Consider the following 17,055-nt stretch of genomic DNA (forward strand, 5'->3'; position numbering starts at 1 on the left):
AATTTTACCATGAGTGAGAAATGTGGGCTGTGTCGTAAGTTTGTGAGAAGTAGGCTACGGTGTGGAATTTGTTCAAAGTATTTTCGTAGGACGGAATGGAGTGGGGAAGCCAGTGGGCATTCTAGCGAGATCATCTCCTGGGAATGTAGAATCTGTAGTAGAAATAAGTTAACAGAGGAGCTGGAGCGTAAGATCTGTGGCCTTCATGTCTAGTTACAATAAGCAAAGGAGGAACCAGATAGATTGAGGAGGGTGAAGGGTGCTGGAGAATGGGAACTGGCAGTTGGCAAGGAGGCAGCTAGGGGGAGGAGGTATTCAGACAGTTATACTTTGCGTATATGCAGTAAATTTGACCGACTGTCAGAGTTGATTGGAGAGGAGCCTCTTGTACCTGTTGTTGTAGGAAACATGTAGCAGTCCTCAGCAGTTAGGAGGCCTGAGTCAGTTGCAAAGCCTAACAGAAAAAAAATGGTTCAAATGACTCTGAGCACTATGGGACTCAACTGCTGAGGTCATTAGTCCCCTAGAACTTAGAACTAGTTAAACCTAACTAACCTAAGGACATCACAAACATCCATGCCTGAGGCAGGATTCGAACCTGCGACCGTAGCGGTCTTGCGGTTCCAGACTGCAGCGCCTTGAACCGCACGGCCACTTCGGCCGGCCCAAACAGAAAGAAGAAGGTTCTGCTGCTAGGCAGTTCACATGGTAGCAGTGTGGGCCAGCAGGCGCAGGAAGTTTTGGGGTTTGAGTACTAGGTCACCAGCATCATGAGGCCTAGTGCAGGGTTGGCACAGGATCAGGTAGTGGAGCAGGGTATAGTCTTGATAGGGGCGGGGAATATGATGTAGGTGATGACCTGGTAAAGATATCTACTCAAACTGGTGGCACTAATGTGCATTTCACGCAAATGTTTCAGCATCATGATCGGCCTCATCTTAAAGGGGCTGTTAGACACATTAACATGGGACTGGAGAGGGCATTGATGGCAAAGGGCATGGGTCACATTGAAGTGGTGCCAGTTGAGTCTATGAGTAGATCGGGTCTCACTCGGCATGGCCTGCACCTCAGTAGGTATGGGAAGAGGAGGCTGGCAAAGCGACAGTGTAGTGGGTGGTCGTGGGATCAATCATGGAAAAGTTCCTGTAGTAGTTGGTGTTAGAGCTACACATTTTTTAGATTGAAGTCAGCTATAGATATACCCGCTTAAAGGAAGTCCCTCTGACTAACGAATCACCTTCAGAGGACGTCATGTTTCGAAGTAGAGAAGGAATTAGTATATTTCATCGAAATATAAGAGGTATTAGAGATAAAGTTAGTGAACTGCTTGTAGACGTTGACTCTGAAATTATTGGTATATCGGAGCACCACTTAAATAATTTGACAATTTAGAGGCTTCCTTTACCAGGATACAGATTAGTTGGCTGTTTTTCAAGAAGTTCCTTGCGGAGTGGGGAAGTGGCCATGTACGAAAAAAGAGTATTCCATTTGAGTCCACAGACGTATCACGGCACTGTACTGAACAGATAGTTGAATGTTGTGAAGGGGCACTTGAATTCAGTGAAACTAAACATGTAATTATTGCTGTTTATAGTTCCCCTAACTCTGACTTCAGAGCATTTCTGCTCAAGCTAGAGAGGATTCTAGATTCACTTTATAGGAAGTACCAGAAACTAGTTATATGTGGTGATTCAATATTACTTTTGTATATGATTGTGCAAGCAAAAGATGTTGGTAGATCTCTTAAATTCATATGGTCTGATGCAGGCTGTATGTTTTCCAACTAGGATGCAGGGGAAAAGTAGCACAGCCATAGACAATATTTTTTACTCATTCTTCATTAGTAGATGAGCATTCTGGTAGTAAAAGGGTGAATGGCCTTTCAAACCATGGTTCACAAATATTAACAGTGAAAGGCTTTGTACTCAAACAAACGAAACAGATAATTACAAACCATGTAGGAAAGTTCACCCAATGGCAATAGAAAGTTTTTTAAACCTCGTAAAGGAACAAGAATGGCAGGATGTTTATAGTGCTGATAACATAGATGACAAATATAATGCCTTTCTTAAAACATTTCTCATGCTCTTCGAGAGTTGCTTTCAATTAGAACGCTCTAAACGGGGTACTAGCAGAAAAAGGCAGCCTGGGTGGCTGAGTAGTGGGATATGGATCTCATGTAGAACAAAGCAGGAATAATATGAAAATGTTAGCAGTAGTGACAATCAAGCTACAGTAGCCCATTACAAACAGTATTGTAAGGTGCTTAATAATGCTATTTGGAAGGCAAAAGAGCATGTGGTACGCAAATAGAATAACTAATTCACAGGATAAAATTAAAACCCTACAGTCAGTTGTGAAGGAAGTGTCTGGTCAGCAGCACAAGGTCGACGATACAAAGTCAGTTCGTAGGAAAAATATTTCTGTTACTGATAAATCAGATATATACACAGTATTTAACAATCATTTTCTAAATATTGCTGGAGCATTAGATAAAAATTTAGTTTTGGTAGGGAATCATATAATTCTCTTGGCAAATGCCTTTCCGATATTGATGTCTGAAATACTCCTCTGTGACACAGACAAGGGGGATATTGAGTCAATAATCAAATCACTGACTAAGGACTCTCATGGTTATGATAGGGTGCCTAGCAGAATATTAAAGTAGTGTGTTGCACATGTGAGCCCTGTACTTAGCCATATTTGTAATTTTTCCTTTAGGAATGATCGGTTTCCTGAAGAGTTAAAGTACTCAGTGGAAAAGCCATTTTATAAAAAGGGAGAAACTGATAATGTAGACAATTTTAGACCTATTTCTATGCCACCACTGTTTGCTATAGTTACTGGTTGGTTGGTTGGTTTGTGGGATTAAAGGGACAAGACTGCTACAGTCATCGGTCCCTGCTATAGTTACTGAAAATGCAGTGTATGTAAGGATAATTGATCATTTTATATCACATAATTTGTTATCAAATGTTCAGTTCGGCTTTAGAAGTCGTTTAACAACTGAAAATGCTAAATTATCTTTTCTCTGTGAGGTATTGGATGGGTTAAACAAAAGGTTCCCAACCCTAGGCATATTTTTTGATTTAACTAAGGCATGTGATTGTGTTGATCACAAAATGTTGCTCCAGAGGTTGGACCTTTACATAATAAGGGGAGTAGCTCACAATTGGTTCACCTCTTACTTTAACAACAAACAGCATTATTCACAGTGTTGAGAATGGCTGTGATGTGAGGGTCTGACTGGGGTATGGTCAAATGGGGTGTGTCCCAGGGATCAGTGTTGGGGGCACTCCTGTTCCTTATTTGTATATATGATATGCCCTCTAGTATTACAGGTAACTCTAAAATATTTCTGTTTGCTGATGACAGTAGCTTGGTAGTAAAGCATGTTGTGTGCAACATTGGCTCGGTTTGAAATAGTGCAGTTCTTGACATAAGTTCTCGCTTTCTAGAAAACAACCTAAGGTTCAGTTTGACAGTTTATACCACACAATTCAACAAAACCTGATGTTTTAATTTTATAGAATGGGCATGTGATTAGTGAAACTGAACAGTTCAAATTTCTATATGTTCAAATAGATAGAAAATTGTCGTGAAAAACCCATGTTCAGGATCATGTTAAATGCTGCCAATTTTACTATTCGAACGGTATCTGAAGCAAGTTGTCGTTCGACACGAAAAGTTGTCTCCTTTGCTTATGTCGTATGGTATTATATTTTGGGGTAACTCTTCCCGTTCTAAAAGGATATTTTTGGCTCAGAAATGGGCGGTTCAGGGAATAAGTGGTGTATGTTCGCGAACATCTTGTCGATCACTGTTCACTAGTCTGGGTATTTTAACATTGGCCTCTCTCTCTCTCTCTCTCTCTCTCTCTGTATATATATATATATATATATATATATATATATATATATATATATATATATATATATATATTCCTTACTGTCTTTTCTTGTTATCAATATCAGCTTATTCCCAAGAATAAGCAACATTCTCTCAGTTAATACTCGGCAGAAATCAAACCTGAATTTGGATCGGACTTCCTTAACTCTTGCGCAGAAAGGTGTGCAGGATATTGCTGCATCCATTATTAGTAAGGTAACCCAAGAATTCAAAAATCTTAGCAGTAATCCACGCGCTTTCAAATCGAAACTGGAGAGTTTCCTCATTGGTCAAACCTTCTATTCTGTAGAGAAGTTCCTTCAAAAATTAAGCTGATTCTTATGTTATATTGTTCGTTGCGTTTACTTAAACTAATAGCTTGAGTTTTTTAGGTTCATAAATATTTTATTTTTCTGTGTTATTACTTTTGTCTCGTAATTTCATGTACTGACTCATTCCACGACCTTGGAGATTTGCTCCTCATTTTAATCATACGGAACCTGACGAGTAAATAAACAAATAAACAAAAAAATCTGCAAGAAGCATTTACATGAACAAATTCAAATGTAAAAAAGGAAATTGTATTTTTAGGTTTCTTCCACCTTACATATAATTTCGTTTTCCTTGAAATCTTCTTGGAGCCAAACGAGTTCCCTTAAGAGTGAGAGATATGATTTTTCCATAGCGCTTACTGTCAAGTTTATAGAACCATATTCTGTGTCTTTGAAACTATCGGACATCCAGCATACTTCCGAGTGTAACATTGGAGAATAGGATTCAAATAGCATCATTCCTGAAAGAATTGTGATTCAGTAGTAGGCATGCAGTTACTTTCGTCATGATTAAATTCATGTGATGCCGGGGAAATGTGTTCTTTGTACCAGTTTTCAGCGTATTTGAAAGCTACGTACTGTCCGATATGCAACTGTTCCCACAAAGTATTTTCATCAGTTTTCATAGCGAGAGTGTTCCCATTGGCATTTGTTGGAGGTCTCTTCATTTGAAAGGTGATCGTAGACGTGACTAGAAGTGCACGGTGTGATCGTATTCCTGGACCTGCACTTACTAAGAAACATTAATGTGATTTGACCTGGGAAGAAACCATATTGTGTACATTGCCCATGTGAACAGTGCAACCATGTTCCCGATGTAACGGAACTCCCGCCTCACAAATTTAGAAGTTCAGGTCGCAGTGAATAGATTCAAGTTATCAGTTTCTCTAACTTCATGGAGCATTTTCAGAGTAGCATCTTCTGTTGCTGTCACAGATCACATGGTATGTATAGCGAGAAACGTTAAGGAGAGTAGTGGTGCAATTGCTGCACCAGAAGGCATAAGTGGTCAAAATATGTTACCTGAAAGCGTGAAACAAGACAGAGAGATATTTTACAAAAACAATAATTTTTCTAGGCTTTGTGCTAGGAAGAAAAGATTATGCTTCCGCAATGGTAAATAACAAGAAGATTGACATACAGAAAAGACTTATTTCAGTTAATCTGAAAGAGTCGTGCACAACGAAACCCACGGCGTTAGTATGTTCCTTGTTTCTTTGCAGGAGGTTAATCGTGTGAAGGTTTCTTGAAACACAGTTACAAATACAATAAAGACAGTTCAAATCATGCATTCCTGGTCATTGCTGCTAATACCTTTCTAATGAAAAGAGTTCCAAGATATGCAAATGGGGGCACTGTTGCTGTGGAAGTTCATGAAAATGCTTTGTGAGAACAGCTCAAAGTCAGGCAGAATGTGGCTTTCAAATTCGGCGAAATCTGGTTCATAGGACACATTTCCCAGGCATCACATGAATTTAAAGTGTTGAGATTAACTACATGGCTACCGCTGAATAACAGTTTCTTTCAGGAATTACGCTGTTTCGGACCTCTTCTCTAATATTATGCGTATGTCCTTTAATAACAAAGACGCAGTGTGTGGTTCTATAAACTTGGTAATAAATGCTATGAAAAAATCATATCTCTTGCTCTTAAGTGAACTTATTTCGTTTTTGCATCAAGATGTCGAGGAAAACAAAGTTACATGCAAGGTGGAAGAGTTTAAAAGTACAATTTCCTTCTTTATATTTGAATTTATTTATGGAACCGTCCTTTGAAAAAAATTTCTTAGCTGTACATAGTGGTATAAATTTAAAAAGCTACTAATGTCTCTCATTATAACTTGCACATTTTCTTATCTTTTGTTGGAGTATCTTTTAATTTACAGTAACAGAATAAGGATATATCAACTCATCTGTGCACCCAAGCCTTTTTTTCAATTTTTACATTGAAAAGATAATTAACAGTGAAATACAACATATATATTGAGAAAAATGATTGCTAACTTTTCAGCTCTCACATGTTTACATTTACGAGGTGTGGCTAGAAAAAAACCGGACTAGTACTGGTGAAACAATAAAACGAATGCAATAAGGCCGAAAGTCGCGTGGCCTGTCACGTGACTCTCGCTCCGCCTACTGCTCAAGTTTCATCTGCCTCCTGCACTCAGTCTGCCCGTGGCGTCTGTTTTAAGTAGTTGACGTTTTGTCTGTGCGTCGGAAAATGTTGAGTGTACAGAAGGAACAGCGTGTTAACATCAAATTTTGTTTCAAACTAGGAAAATCTGCAAGTGAAACGTTTGTAATGTTACAACAAGTGTACGGCGATGATTGTTTATCGCGAACACAAGTTTTCAGTGGTTTAAACGATTTAAAGATGGCCGCGAAGACACCAGTGATGACACTCGCACAGGCAGACCATTGTCAGCAAAAACTGATGCAAACATTGAAAAAATCGGTAAACTTGTTCGACAAGATCGCCGTTTAACAATCAGAGCAGTGTCTGAGTTAACAGGAGTTGACAAGGAAAGTGTTAGGCAGATTCTTCATGAAAGTTTCAACATGAACAAAGTGTGTTCAAAAATGGTTCCAAAGTGTCTCACAATTGAACAGAAGGAACGCCGAAGAATGATTTGTTCTGACATCCTGGAAAACATTGAAAGTGATCCCACCTTCTTACAAAATGTTATTACTTGCGATGAATCGTGGTTTTTTACTTACGATCCCGAAACTAAACGCCAATCGATGCATTGGAAAACTCCTGGTTCTCCACGACAAAAAAAAGCACGAATGTCAAAATCGAAATTCAAGGCAATGATGATTGTTTTTCTTTGACATCAAAAGTATTGTGCACATTGATTGGGTACCAGAGGGACAAACAGTGAATCAGCATTACTACATTAGCGTCCTGGCTACCCTACGTGACCGAGTACAGAGAAAACGGAACGATTTGTGGAGAAACAAGTCATGGATCCTTCACCAAGACAATGCCCCAGCTCACAGTGCGTTGTCAGTGAAGACGTTTTTGGCAAAACACAACATTCCCATCTTAGATCATCCACCCTACTCACCTGATTTGGCCCCCTGTGACTTTTTTCTTTTCCCTAAAGTCAAGTCAGCTTTGAAAGGAACTAGATTTGAGACTGTTGAAGCAGTAAAAGAAAAAGCGACGGAAGTAATGTATGGACTTACCGAAAATGATCTGCAGCATTGCTATGAACAGTGGAAAATTCGTATGGAGCGGTGTAGAGACCGAGGAGGAGAGTACATTGAAGGAGATAACAAGAAATTGTAAATAATTGTAAATAAATGTTTTTTCCAGCATCAGTCCGGTTTTTTTCTAGCCGCACCTCGTATGACCTACAGACCAACCACAAATATTTTAGGAACTGTTTTTCAAAGAATATACATGGTTTTCATTTACCAGTGCCCTGTAGTGTTGAATGTGGATGGCATGCGTAAGTGGCGTTTTCATTCTATTCTAACGAATAAAGATAGTTGGGATATTCATCTTTGCATCTCACATTGCTACCAGATGTATAAACATTTCAACCTGAGATTCAACTGTCTACGTATCTCGACGTATCTCGTCCTCCCTCCATCCCCCCCACCCCAGGACTTTGAAATTCGTAATTAAACAAATGCAGTTTTTTTTCTATGGAATCATCTTCATGTGGAGATAAGAATACAATGCTAAATCCTTTTCATTGTTATTCATACTTAATATCAGGACTGAAGAGCTACATACACAAGATGAGATCTCTATTGTTTCCCTGTGGGAAGTTCTGATTTTTAAAAAAATCACCAATTTAAAGAACAACATGGAAAAAGTGTCTTTCAGCATTTTTCACTAAAAATCTGAATGGTATATTCATCTTGTTATACATTATACCAGCTTAATGGCCTACATGCTAGAAGTTCAAAAAAACAGTTATGTTTGTAGGTCAACTCATTACTGAGCAGCACATCTCCGAAAATGGCGAGACTGGTGCCTGACTAATGACTGGGTACACACCCTTAAGTTTTCAAAGATGAATCTGTCAACAGCGGTTAAAGATAGGACAGTGCTATTTGGTAGTTCTACTATTTAAACATGTAGGTGTTCATGAACCAAATATGACCAAAATCTGAAATTGTCATCTTATGATCCACCAATGATTTTATACGGAATGATCCTGTATTATTTTTCGTCAAATATGGTTTAATGATGTTCAGCAGGTCCGAAATGCATGTTTCAGTTACGTGTTCCTGACATTGTCAGCCTTGGGGTGATCTGAAAATATGAAAACTGAAGAAAACATCATAAGCTGAGAACGCTAAAGAAAGCATTTTGCTGGGTGACCGGTTTCGACAGAGCTATAATGTCATCATTGGATCTTATGCTTTAAAATTTTGTACAACATATTGTCCGTCGGGGTTGCAAGAGGTCCACATCGGAAATGCCCTTCCCAGTACCATGAAGATCACTAAACATCGACATGTCACATATAAAATAAACTGGCCATCTAATAAGAAGCTCTTCTAGCGATCTTCACACAGTTATCGTTTCAGTCATTGTTAAATAACTCCAGCGTAGCTTTTTAAGTAGCAGAGCGTGTGTAAATTTCTTCTTTTGCATTAATCATTTCTTTGCCCACAGCTTTTCTCGTCTTGTTTTCGTCTTGTTAGCTCTAAAACAGCCAAGGTAACTCGCTGTTTTAGTGTTTGTGTAATTCCAAGTGGATTCTCGTAGAACATAACCTTACTGAACTTAACTATATACAAATCACAACGAGCATTGGGAACGGGACGGCGCTGGAATAGCTCACAAGGGAACATCCCCATCGCACCCCCCCTCAGATTTAGTTATCTGTTGGCACAGTGGATAGGCCTTGAAAAACTGAACACAGATCAATCGAGAAAACAGGAAGAAGTTATGTGGAACTATGAAAAATAAGCAAAATATACAAACTGGGTCGTCCATGCCTAAGATAGGCAATATTAAGGGCGTTATGAGCCGAGGAGCGCCGTGGTCCCGTGGTTAGCGTGAACAGCTGCGGAACGAGAGGTCTTTAGTTCGAATCTGCCCTCGGCTGAAGACTTTGCTTTCTTTATTTTCGCAAAGTTATGATCTGTCCGTTCGTTCATTGACGTCTCTGTTCACTGTAATAAGTTTAGTGTCTGTGTTTTGCGACAGCACCGCAAAACCGTGCGATTAGTTGACGAAAGGACGTGTCTCTCCAATGGAAACCGAAAACATTTGATCGCAAGGTCATAGGTCAACCGATTCCTCCACAGGAAAACACGTCTGATATATTCTATACGACACTGGTGACAGCATGTGCGTCACATGACAGGAATATGTTGTCGACCCACCTAACTAGTACACTTGGCGAATGGGTAAAAAGATTCTTCTACCTTGCCCGATTTAGGTTTTCTCGTGGATGTAATAATCACTCCAAAAAAAGTGATGAAAACATAAGGGTTTGTCACATAAACTGAAAATAAAAAGTTAAAATTTTCGGTCGAGGGAAGATTAGAACCAAAGACGTCTAGTTCCACAGCTGTTCACGCTAACCACGGAACCACGGCTCTCCTCGTCTCACACTGCCCTTAATATTGCCTATATTGCACATGGACTATTAAGTTTGTATATTTTGCTTATTTTTTCATAGTTCCACACAACTTCTTCCTGTTTTCTCGATTGATCTGTGTTCAGTTTTTCAAAGCCTATCCACTGTGCCAACTTATAACTAAATCTGAGGGGGGTGCGATGGGGAGGTTCCCTTGTCAGTGCAATCGATCGGGACGTGGGTAGCCTGCCACGAAATTAATCGGTTGGTCGGTCGGCCGATAAATTGGTGCATGTATAGGCCGGTCCGGTAAGGCCGTATACACACCGACCCCGCTTGTACGTCAAATCGTGCTGCTCTGCGCAACAATGTACAGTGTCGGTACGTCAAAGGAAATCGTTCATTCGTGTGAAGCTCTGTTTGGACAGCATTTCTCGTTTTCCACTGTTATTCAAGAGGGCGGTGCACACCGCAAGTTTGCTGCACAGTTACGGACGCTCTTGTTCCTTCTCCGTAGTTCTGCTCCGCTCAGCGCTATTTTGCACTTCTCTGCTTCGTGCTTTCTTGTGCGACGCCATGCGGAACGTCGGCTGTGGAAGCGGCTTTAGACTGCGAGAAAATTTTAAATCTGACAGATGCGTGTTGGCGGGCTTTTGTTTAGATCCCATCATAGTAAAATAATCCAGAGCTTTTGTGAGACCTTTCTTACGTCTTTTTATGATTATCAATAATTGTTTCATCCTAAGTGAGTGCATTATTCAGTGAATTCTGGGAACAATAAAAGTTTTACCTTTTTTGTTATTCCAAGGTTATACGAGGGGCGTTCATTGAGCAATACAACACTTTTTTTTTTCGACCAGTTCCAGTTGAAAATTGGGGAATTTTTTGTGAGACATTCCGCTTCAGCCCCTGTAGTTTCATGAGCTTCCGATAGGTTGCGGCGCTATACGTAGGCTTCAAAATAGCGTCTGTAACGGAGGTGTGCTCCAAACAGAGCATTGCAGATATTCTTAGGCGCTTTCAGAATGTCTACGCAGACCCCATCGTACCAAGGTCGTGCAAACCTGTCCGATCTCCAGCGTGCCTGTCGCCCGCACACAGTTGTGACTCCTGTAACGCTGGAACGTGCGGACGCTCTCGATCAAGGTGATCGTCGAATCACGATCACCACGCTGCACAACAGGACGTCTCTGTTAGAAGTGCTGCCTCATCCACACTCGGCCGGCATTTGGGATATTCAAAGGTGTTTGTCTGAAGGCATCTCGCTCCTTCTGACTTCCATTTGTTTGGCCCAATAAAGGAAGCACTCTGTGGAAGGAGTACATGGACAATAGGGACGTTACTGATGCAGCAAGACGTTGGTTCCAACGTCGGCCAATGGAGTTGTGCCATGCAGACATACAGGCTTGCCAGTAAGGTGGCGAAGGTCGTCGCATTGAATAGGGGTTGTTTAAAATTAGGATTTTGTACCCAAAATAGTGGGGAACAATGAGGTGTACTGGAATATCAAATGAAACCAACATGCTTTCAGAAAAAAATGCGTTTCATTACTTACTGAAACCCCTTGTATATTAGAGATATTTCACTTGAAACATGTATGAGCCGTGCCGCAGCTCGGGTTGGTGCCGTTTATAGGTTTCCGCCCTCTGTTGGAGGCCATTCCGTATCCTTTAGTTGGCATGGTTGCGGTTGTTTGTCTTCTTCTCCTCTTGACTGGCGCCACTCGTTTCGCAAGCGTTGCCTGTCCGCTGGTGGCAGCAGCGGCGGTTATCGATATGTAGTAACTGTTGCCCTATCTTTAGGGCGACGTCGTTGTTTTTCTGTGTTGTTTCAGTTCGGTTGGGGACTCAAGAGGAGACAGGTCTGCGCAGTGCGATAACACGCCGGGACCGCTGGCGACGCTCATGGATTGCTGAATGGAAGAGCTGTGGTCACGTGGATGCACGACCTCATCGTAAACCAAGTCCTGCAGGCTTTAAGATGAGTGCATTTCAATTCAAGTAGAGAAACCTCCACCATTGTGACATCTCGCGATTCTCCAGTGACTTGGGTTCGGGTTGCTGCTCGAGTGTCGCCGAGGCGAAGAGCAGCGAGAGGAGTGCTTGGGGAAAGCTGATCTGATTAGCTTTCCTCGCCTTTTTATTACTATTTACTGCGTTCAGTCTGTTACAATTTGTTAAGTACAGCCAGCGGTATTTGTCCCTGCCTGGTGGCTGCCAGCGGCCCCGTTTCCTGCCCTGGGGGTTAGTGTATGTAATGGAAATGTGTGTTTCCTCGCCTTGCCGCTGCATTCTTGATTCTAGGCCGTTTGTGATTCTTCTACTCTGGTGGTAGTGACTCCTTTCTCGTTCGAGCGCTCTAAGCACAGTAATATGGGGGCGTAGTGCAGTCCGCTGGTTCCGGCTTTGGCGTGTTGTTCCATTCTTGCATCTGATTTATTGGACGTCAGGTAGCTTTAGCAAGATTGTCATTAGTGATTCGTTAGACTGCCACTAGTCTGAGTTACCATTGTGTGAAGGAAATGCAACTCTTGGCTGCCTATCTCATCGCTGCGGAAGTGTTTGTTGCCGGGTCTTCTCAGAGGTCGATTCCTGGAGCACCATCTGTGACTGGTCCTTGTAATGACTACATTAAAGGTTATGTATGTCTGGTTAACAGTTACAGTCACCTTCTGGAATAAATGTAGCAGTGTAAGGTTTGTGTTACAAGGTTATCATCATCATCTTATTTCACCCATTTAGTGGTCAGTTGCTTGTTTCTTTTAATTAACCTTTGCATGTATTTCTGTTTAACAGCAGGTTTCTAAAATTTTTATATAATTGCCGTTACTGGCGTGAAAGGCCTTCAGCCGTGATTGTGGTCACTTGCTTTGAAAAAAATAATTCGATACTTCTATTTTAGCAGTAAGCCTTAAAACCTTATTTACTGCCATTCCTGACATCTGATACCTTCTGCTGTGTTTGTGGCCACTTACTTTTTAATGTTACGATACCTGTAAGTTGTAATTGCAGTGCCGGCCAGGGTGGCCGAGCTGTACTAGGCGCTACAGTCTGGAACCGCGCAAAGGCTACGGTCGCAGGTTCGAATCCTGCCTCGGGCATGAATGTGTGTGATGTCCTTAGGTTAGTTAGGTTTAAGTAGTTCTAAGTTCTAGGGGAGTGATGACCTCAGAAGTTAAGTCCCATAGTCCTCAGAGCCATTTTTGTAATTGCAGTGAGTTCTTAAATATCCTTAATTTATTGCCATTCTTGGCGTGTAAAGCCTTCAGCCATGATCAAATTGGCTTTTTTTTTTTAAATAATATCTGTATCTTTTTTAGTGATTTTCTAAACTGTAACGCACTGAAAACACTATTATTTACACAGTTGATTATTCCTTCATTAATAATGTGTGATAATTTCTTATTTATTGTTGAGTCTGGAATTAATGTTTTAAAAATAAATGTGTGTAACTGTAAAAGGCAACAATACAAACTGATTACGGCCCCGTCCACAATCGTAACCGAATCCTGCTTTCCATTGACTAACAGGTTTCAGTGTCAGGTTTAATTCACTTATCACATAGCTTGATAAATTCTGCTAAAACGTGAAACATGAGCTATTTTTGTCAGTAAAGTTTTCTCGTAGAAGTAATACTGGGAGGGTTGCTGCTGCTTTACAGGAGCTACTCAGTTACAGGACAGTGTCAGTTTACAAAACGTGTTTTTTACTATTTGCACTTTCTGTCTCTAAATATGACCCTCTCATGAGCCCAAAGCAACTACTGGTATAGGCGACAAAGCAAGACACAGAATCTGGCAAATACCTTGGTGGTGAGTGGATCACAGTCGAAATATTTGGCGAAGATGAGTAGGCCGCTGTAGATGCTCATCAGGACGAGGGATATCGCCCCCACAGTGAAGATGCACACAGCTCTGCACAGAAATTACAAACAGTTGCTAGAGCACACACATGGTGTTTCACAAGACGTGAAGAGAGGAGGCTTACAAATCATACCCTTTTTCTTCTCCAATACTCTCACTGACCCTCTCCATATCTGTATCACTAAATGGATAAAAAGGTAACCAGGTCCCGTTACAGGTTGTCTGTCTAACGGCTTCCAGGATCAACGAAATGTTAATTTTCAGAATTTCATATAATTTTTGACCGATTTTAAAAATTAAAAAGGCTGTCACAACTTACTCATAAAGAGCTAACAGTACCAAGGCATCTTCCATAACGCGCATTACCAAGGTGGGCCCCATCCCAAAAATTGTAAAAAATGAAATTTGTTTTGTTGTATTATATCATAGGATGATCTTACGTGAAAGATTTACCACAATAATTCAAATATTGAAGTTATAAAGTGTGTGTATGTCTTGAGGCAGCTTAACTCACAGTGTGCAAAATACCCAGACTGTATTATATTATTGTTAAATGCATTTTCACCATCAGCTGCTTATATTTCTACCTTACTGTCTGCCGGTTTCAATCGTGGACCATCTTCACAGGATATCTACCAAAAGCACACAATTCATGGGCTCTTCATTCACCTGCGCTTTAGGCTATTTTGTAACATTTGAAGTCAAACATCCCGTTTCTGGAAATGCTCTGTCAAGTGACAAATACACTACTGGCCATTAAAATTGCTACACCACGAAGATGACGTGCTACAGACGATAAATGTAACCGACAGGAAGAATATACTGCGATATGCTAATGATTAGCTTTTCAGAGCATTCACACAAGGTTGGCGCCGGTGGCGACACTTACAACTTGCTGACGTGAGGAAAGTTTCCAACTGATTTCTCATGCACAAACAGCAGTTGACCGGTGTTGCCTGGTGAAACGTTGTTCTGATGCCTCGTGAAAGGAGGAGAAATGCGTACCATCACGTTTCCGACTTTGATAAAGGTCGGATTGCAGCCTATCGCGATTGCGGTTTATCGTATCGCGACATTGCTGCTCGCGTTGGTCGAGATCCAATGACTGTTAGCAGAATATGGAATCGGTGGGTTCAGGAGGGTAATACGGAACGCCGTACTGGATCCCAACGGCCTCGTATCACTAGCAGTCGAGATGACAGGCATCTTATCCGCATGGCTGTAAAGGATCGTGCAGCCACGTCTCGATCCCTTAGTCAACAGATAGGGACGTTTGCAAGACAACAACCATCTGCACGACCAGTTCGACGACGTTTGCAGCAGCATGGACTGTCAGCTCGGAGACCATGGCTGCGGTTACCCTTGACGCTGCATCACAGACAGGAGCGCCTGCGACGAACCTGGGTGCACGAATGGCAAAATGTCATTTTTTCGGATGAAGCAAGGTTCCGTTTACAGAATCATGATGGTTGCATCCGTGTTTGGCGACATCGCGGTGAACTCACATTGGAAGCGTGTATTCGTCATCGCCATACTGGCGTATCACCCGGCGTGATGATATGAGGTGCCATTGGTTACACGTACCGGTCACCTCTTGTTCGCACTGACGGCACTTTGAACAGCGGACTTTACATTTCAGATGTGTTACGACCCGTGACTCTACCCTTTATTCGATCCCTGCGAAACCCTACATTTTAGCAGGATAATGCACGACCGCAGGTTGCAGGTCCTGTACGGGCCTTTGTGGATACAGAAAATGTTCGACTGCTGCCCTGGCCAGCACATTCTCCAGATCTCTCACCAACTGAAAATGTCTGGTCTGGTCATCTAACAAGAAGCTCTTCTAGTGATCTTCACACAGTTATCGTTTCAGTAGTTGTTAAATAACTCCAGCGTAGCTTTTTAAGTAGCAGAGCGTGTGTAAATTTCTTCTTTTGCATTAATCATTTCTTTGCCCACAGCTTTCTCTCGTCACAATAAGCCAGTCACTACCCTTGATGAACTGTGGTATCGTGCTGAAGCTGCATAGGCAGCTGTACCTGTACACACTATCCATGCTCTGTTTGACTCAATGCCCAGGCTATCAAGGCCGTTATTAAGGCCAGAGGTGGTTGCTCTGGGTACTGATTTCTCAGGATCTATGCACCCAAATTGCGTGAAAATGTAGTCACATGTCAGTTCTAGTATAATTTATTTGTCCAATGAATACCTCTTTATTATCTGCATATTTCCTTGGTGTTGCTATTTTAATGGCCAGCAGTGTACATATTGTATTGTGTGTTGTGTGTATTGAAATCGGGGATCTAGAAGTGACGGAGAGGCTTCGTCCCACCGTAGCCCTCAGTGGTTCACAACCCCACAACAGGCCACAGCAGTCCACCCACCCCACCACCGCCCCATACCGAGCCCAGGGTTATTGTGCGGTTCGGCCCGCAGATAATGGAATGACTGGGATCGATTAGTCAAATATTCTGTGAGACAGTCACACATACTCACATGTTAGCCTTGGTGAGCGTGGGCAGCGCGAGGTAGCGCTGCATCATGATCTGGTGGACGCCCGCTATGAAGAGCCAGTGTATGGCGCCTCCCAGCAGCAGGCTGGGTAGCGCCTGGCGCACCGTGGGGTCCAGGTCCAGTCTGTAAGTAAGCTAAACTGACTGCTCTCTGTCGCTGAGCTTGCAATAAGAAGAAAACAAATACAAATATAAAAGGATCGCCAAAGGTGGAACTTCACGTCTTCTTCGAGAAAACTGAATTTATTACAGGCTGTCAGTTATTGAACTATATGAAAAGAAACGTAAATTAGTTACAAACTGCGGCTTTCAGACACTTAATTCGACACAAGAAACGTTGAACAAACATCATTACTACAGGTAGGACGGGAGAGGAAGCTGATGGAGTACGTCGAATAGCTGGGTGACTGAGCAGGATATAGGTTCCAAGTGCTGCTATAAGATGAAGGGGTTGGCGCTGAAGAGGAATTTGGGCGGGCCACATCAAACCAGTCGGCACACTGATGACCCCCCCCCCCCCCCCCCAAAAAAAAAAGGTCACTACAGATATTCGGATTTAGGTTATGACATGTTCGATATGCCTGCCATCATTGGCGATGATGTGGCGCACATGGAGAGTGAAATTCTGAATGGCCCACTCAAGTCTCGGAATATCGATGCTGTCGATGACCTCCTGAATGGCTATTTTCTGCTGAGCAGTTTTTTTGGGGTTATTGCTGTACACCTTGTCTTTAATATAGCCCCACAAAAAGGAGTCGTATGTGTTCATATCCACAGAATATGGTGGCCAATCTAGGCCCATTCCAGTCGCCTCTGGGCACCCCACAGCCAGAATGCGTCCCCCAAAGTGCTCCTCCAGGACATCAATCACTTTCCTGGCCGGTAGTTGTGACCGAGCGGTTCTAGGCGCTT

General features: G+C 42.0%; 1 protein-coding gene across 2 annotated transcripts in view; it reads right to left on the bottom strand.

Moving 5' to 3' along the window:
- LOC126416411 (sodium-coupled monocarboxylate transporter 1-like) overlaps positions 1-17,055 on the bottom strand; it is a 182,116-nt gene that overhangs the window by 68,670 nt on the left and 96,391 nt on the right. For both annotated transcript variants that reach the window (XM_050084126.1, XM_050084127.1), the window contains exons 8-9: positions 16,127-16,267; positions 13,573-13,681 (exon numbers count right to left, since the gene is read on the bottom strand). In XM_050084126.1, the coding sequence (XP_049940083.1) occupies positions 13,573-13,681; positions 16,127-16,267 (250 nt within the window). The remainder of the gene's footprint in view (positions 1-13,572; positions 13,682-16,126; positions 16,268-17,055) is intronic.

This window comes from Schistocerca serialis, chromosome 8 (genome assembly GCF_023864345.2).
Source record: "Schistocerca serialis cubense isolate TAMUIC-IGC-003099 chromosome 8, iqSchSeri2.2, whole genome shotgun sequence".
In the NCBI taxonomy this organism is placed as follows: domain Eukaryota; kingdom Metazoa; phylum Arthropoda; class Insecta; order Orthoptera; family Acrididae; genus Schistocerca; species Schistocerca serialis.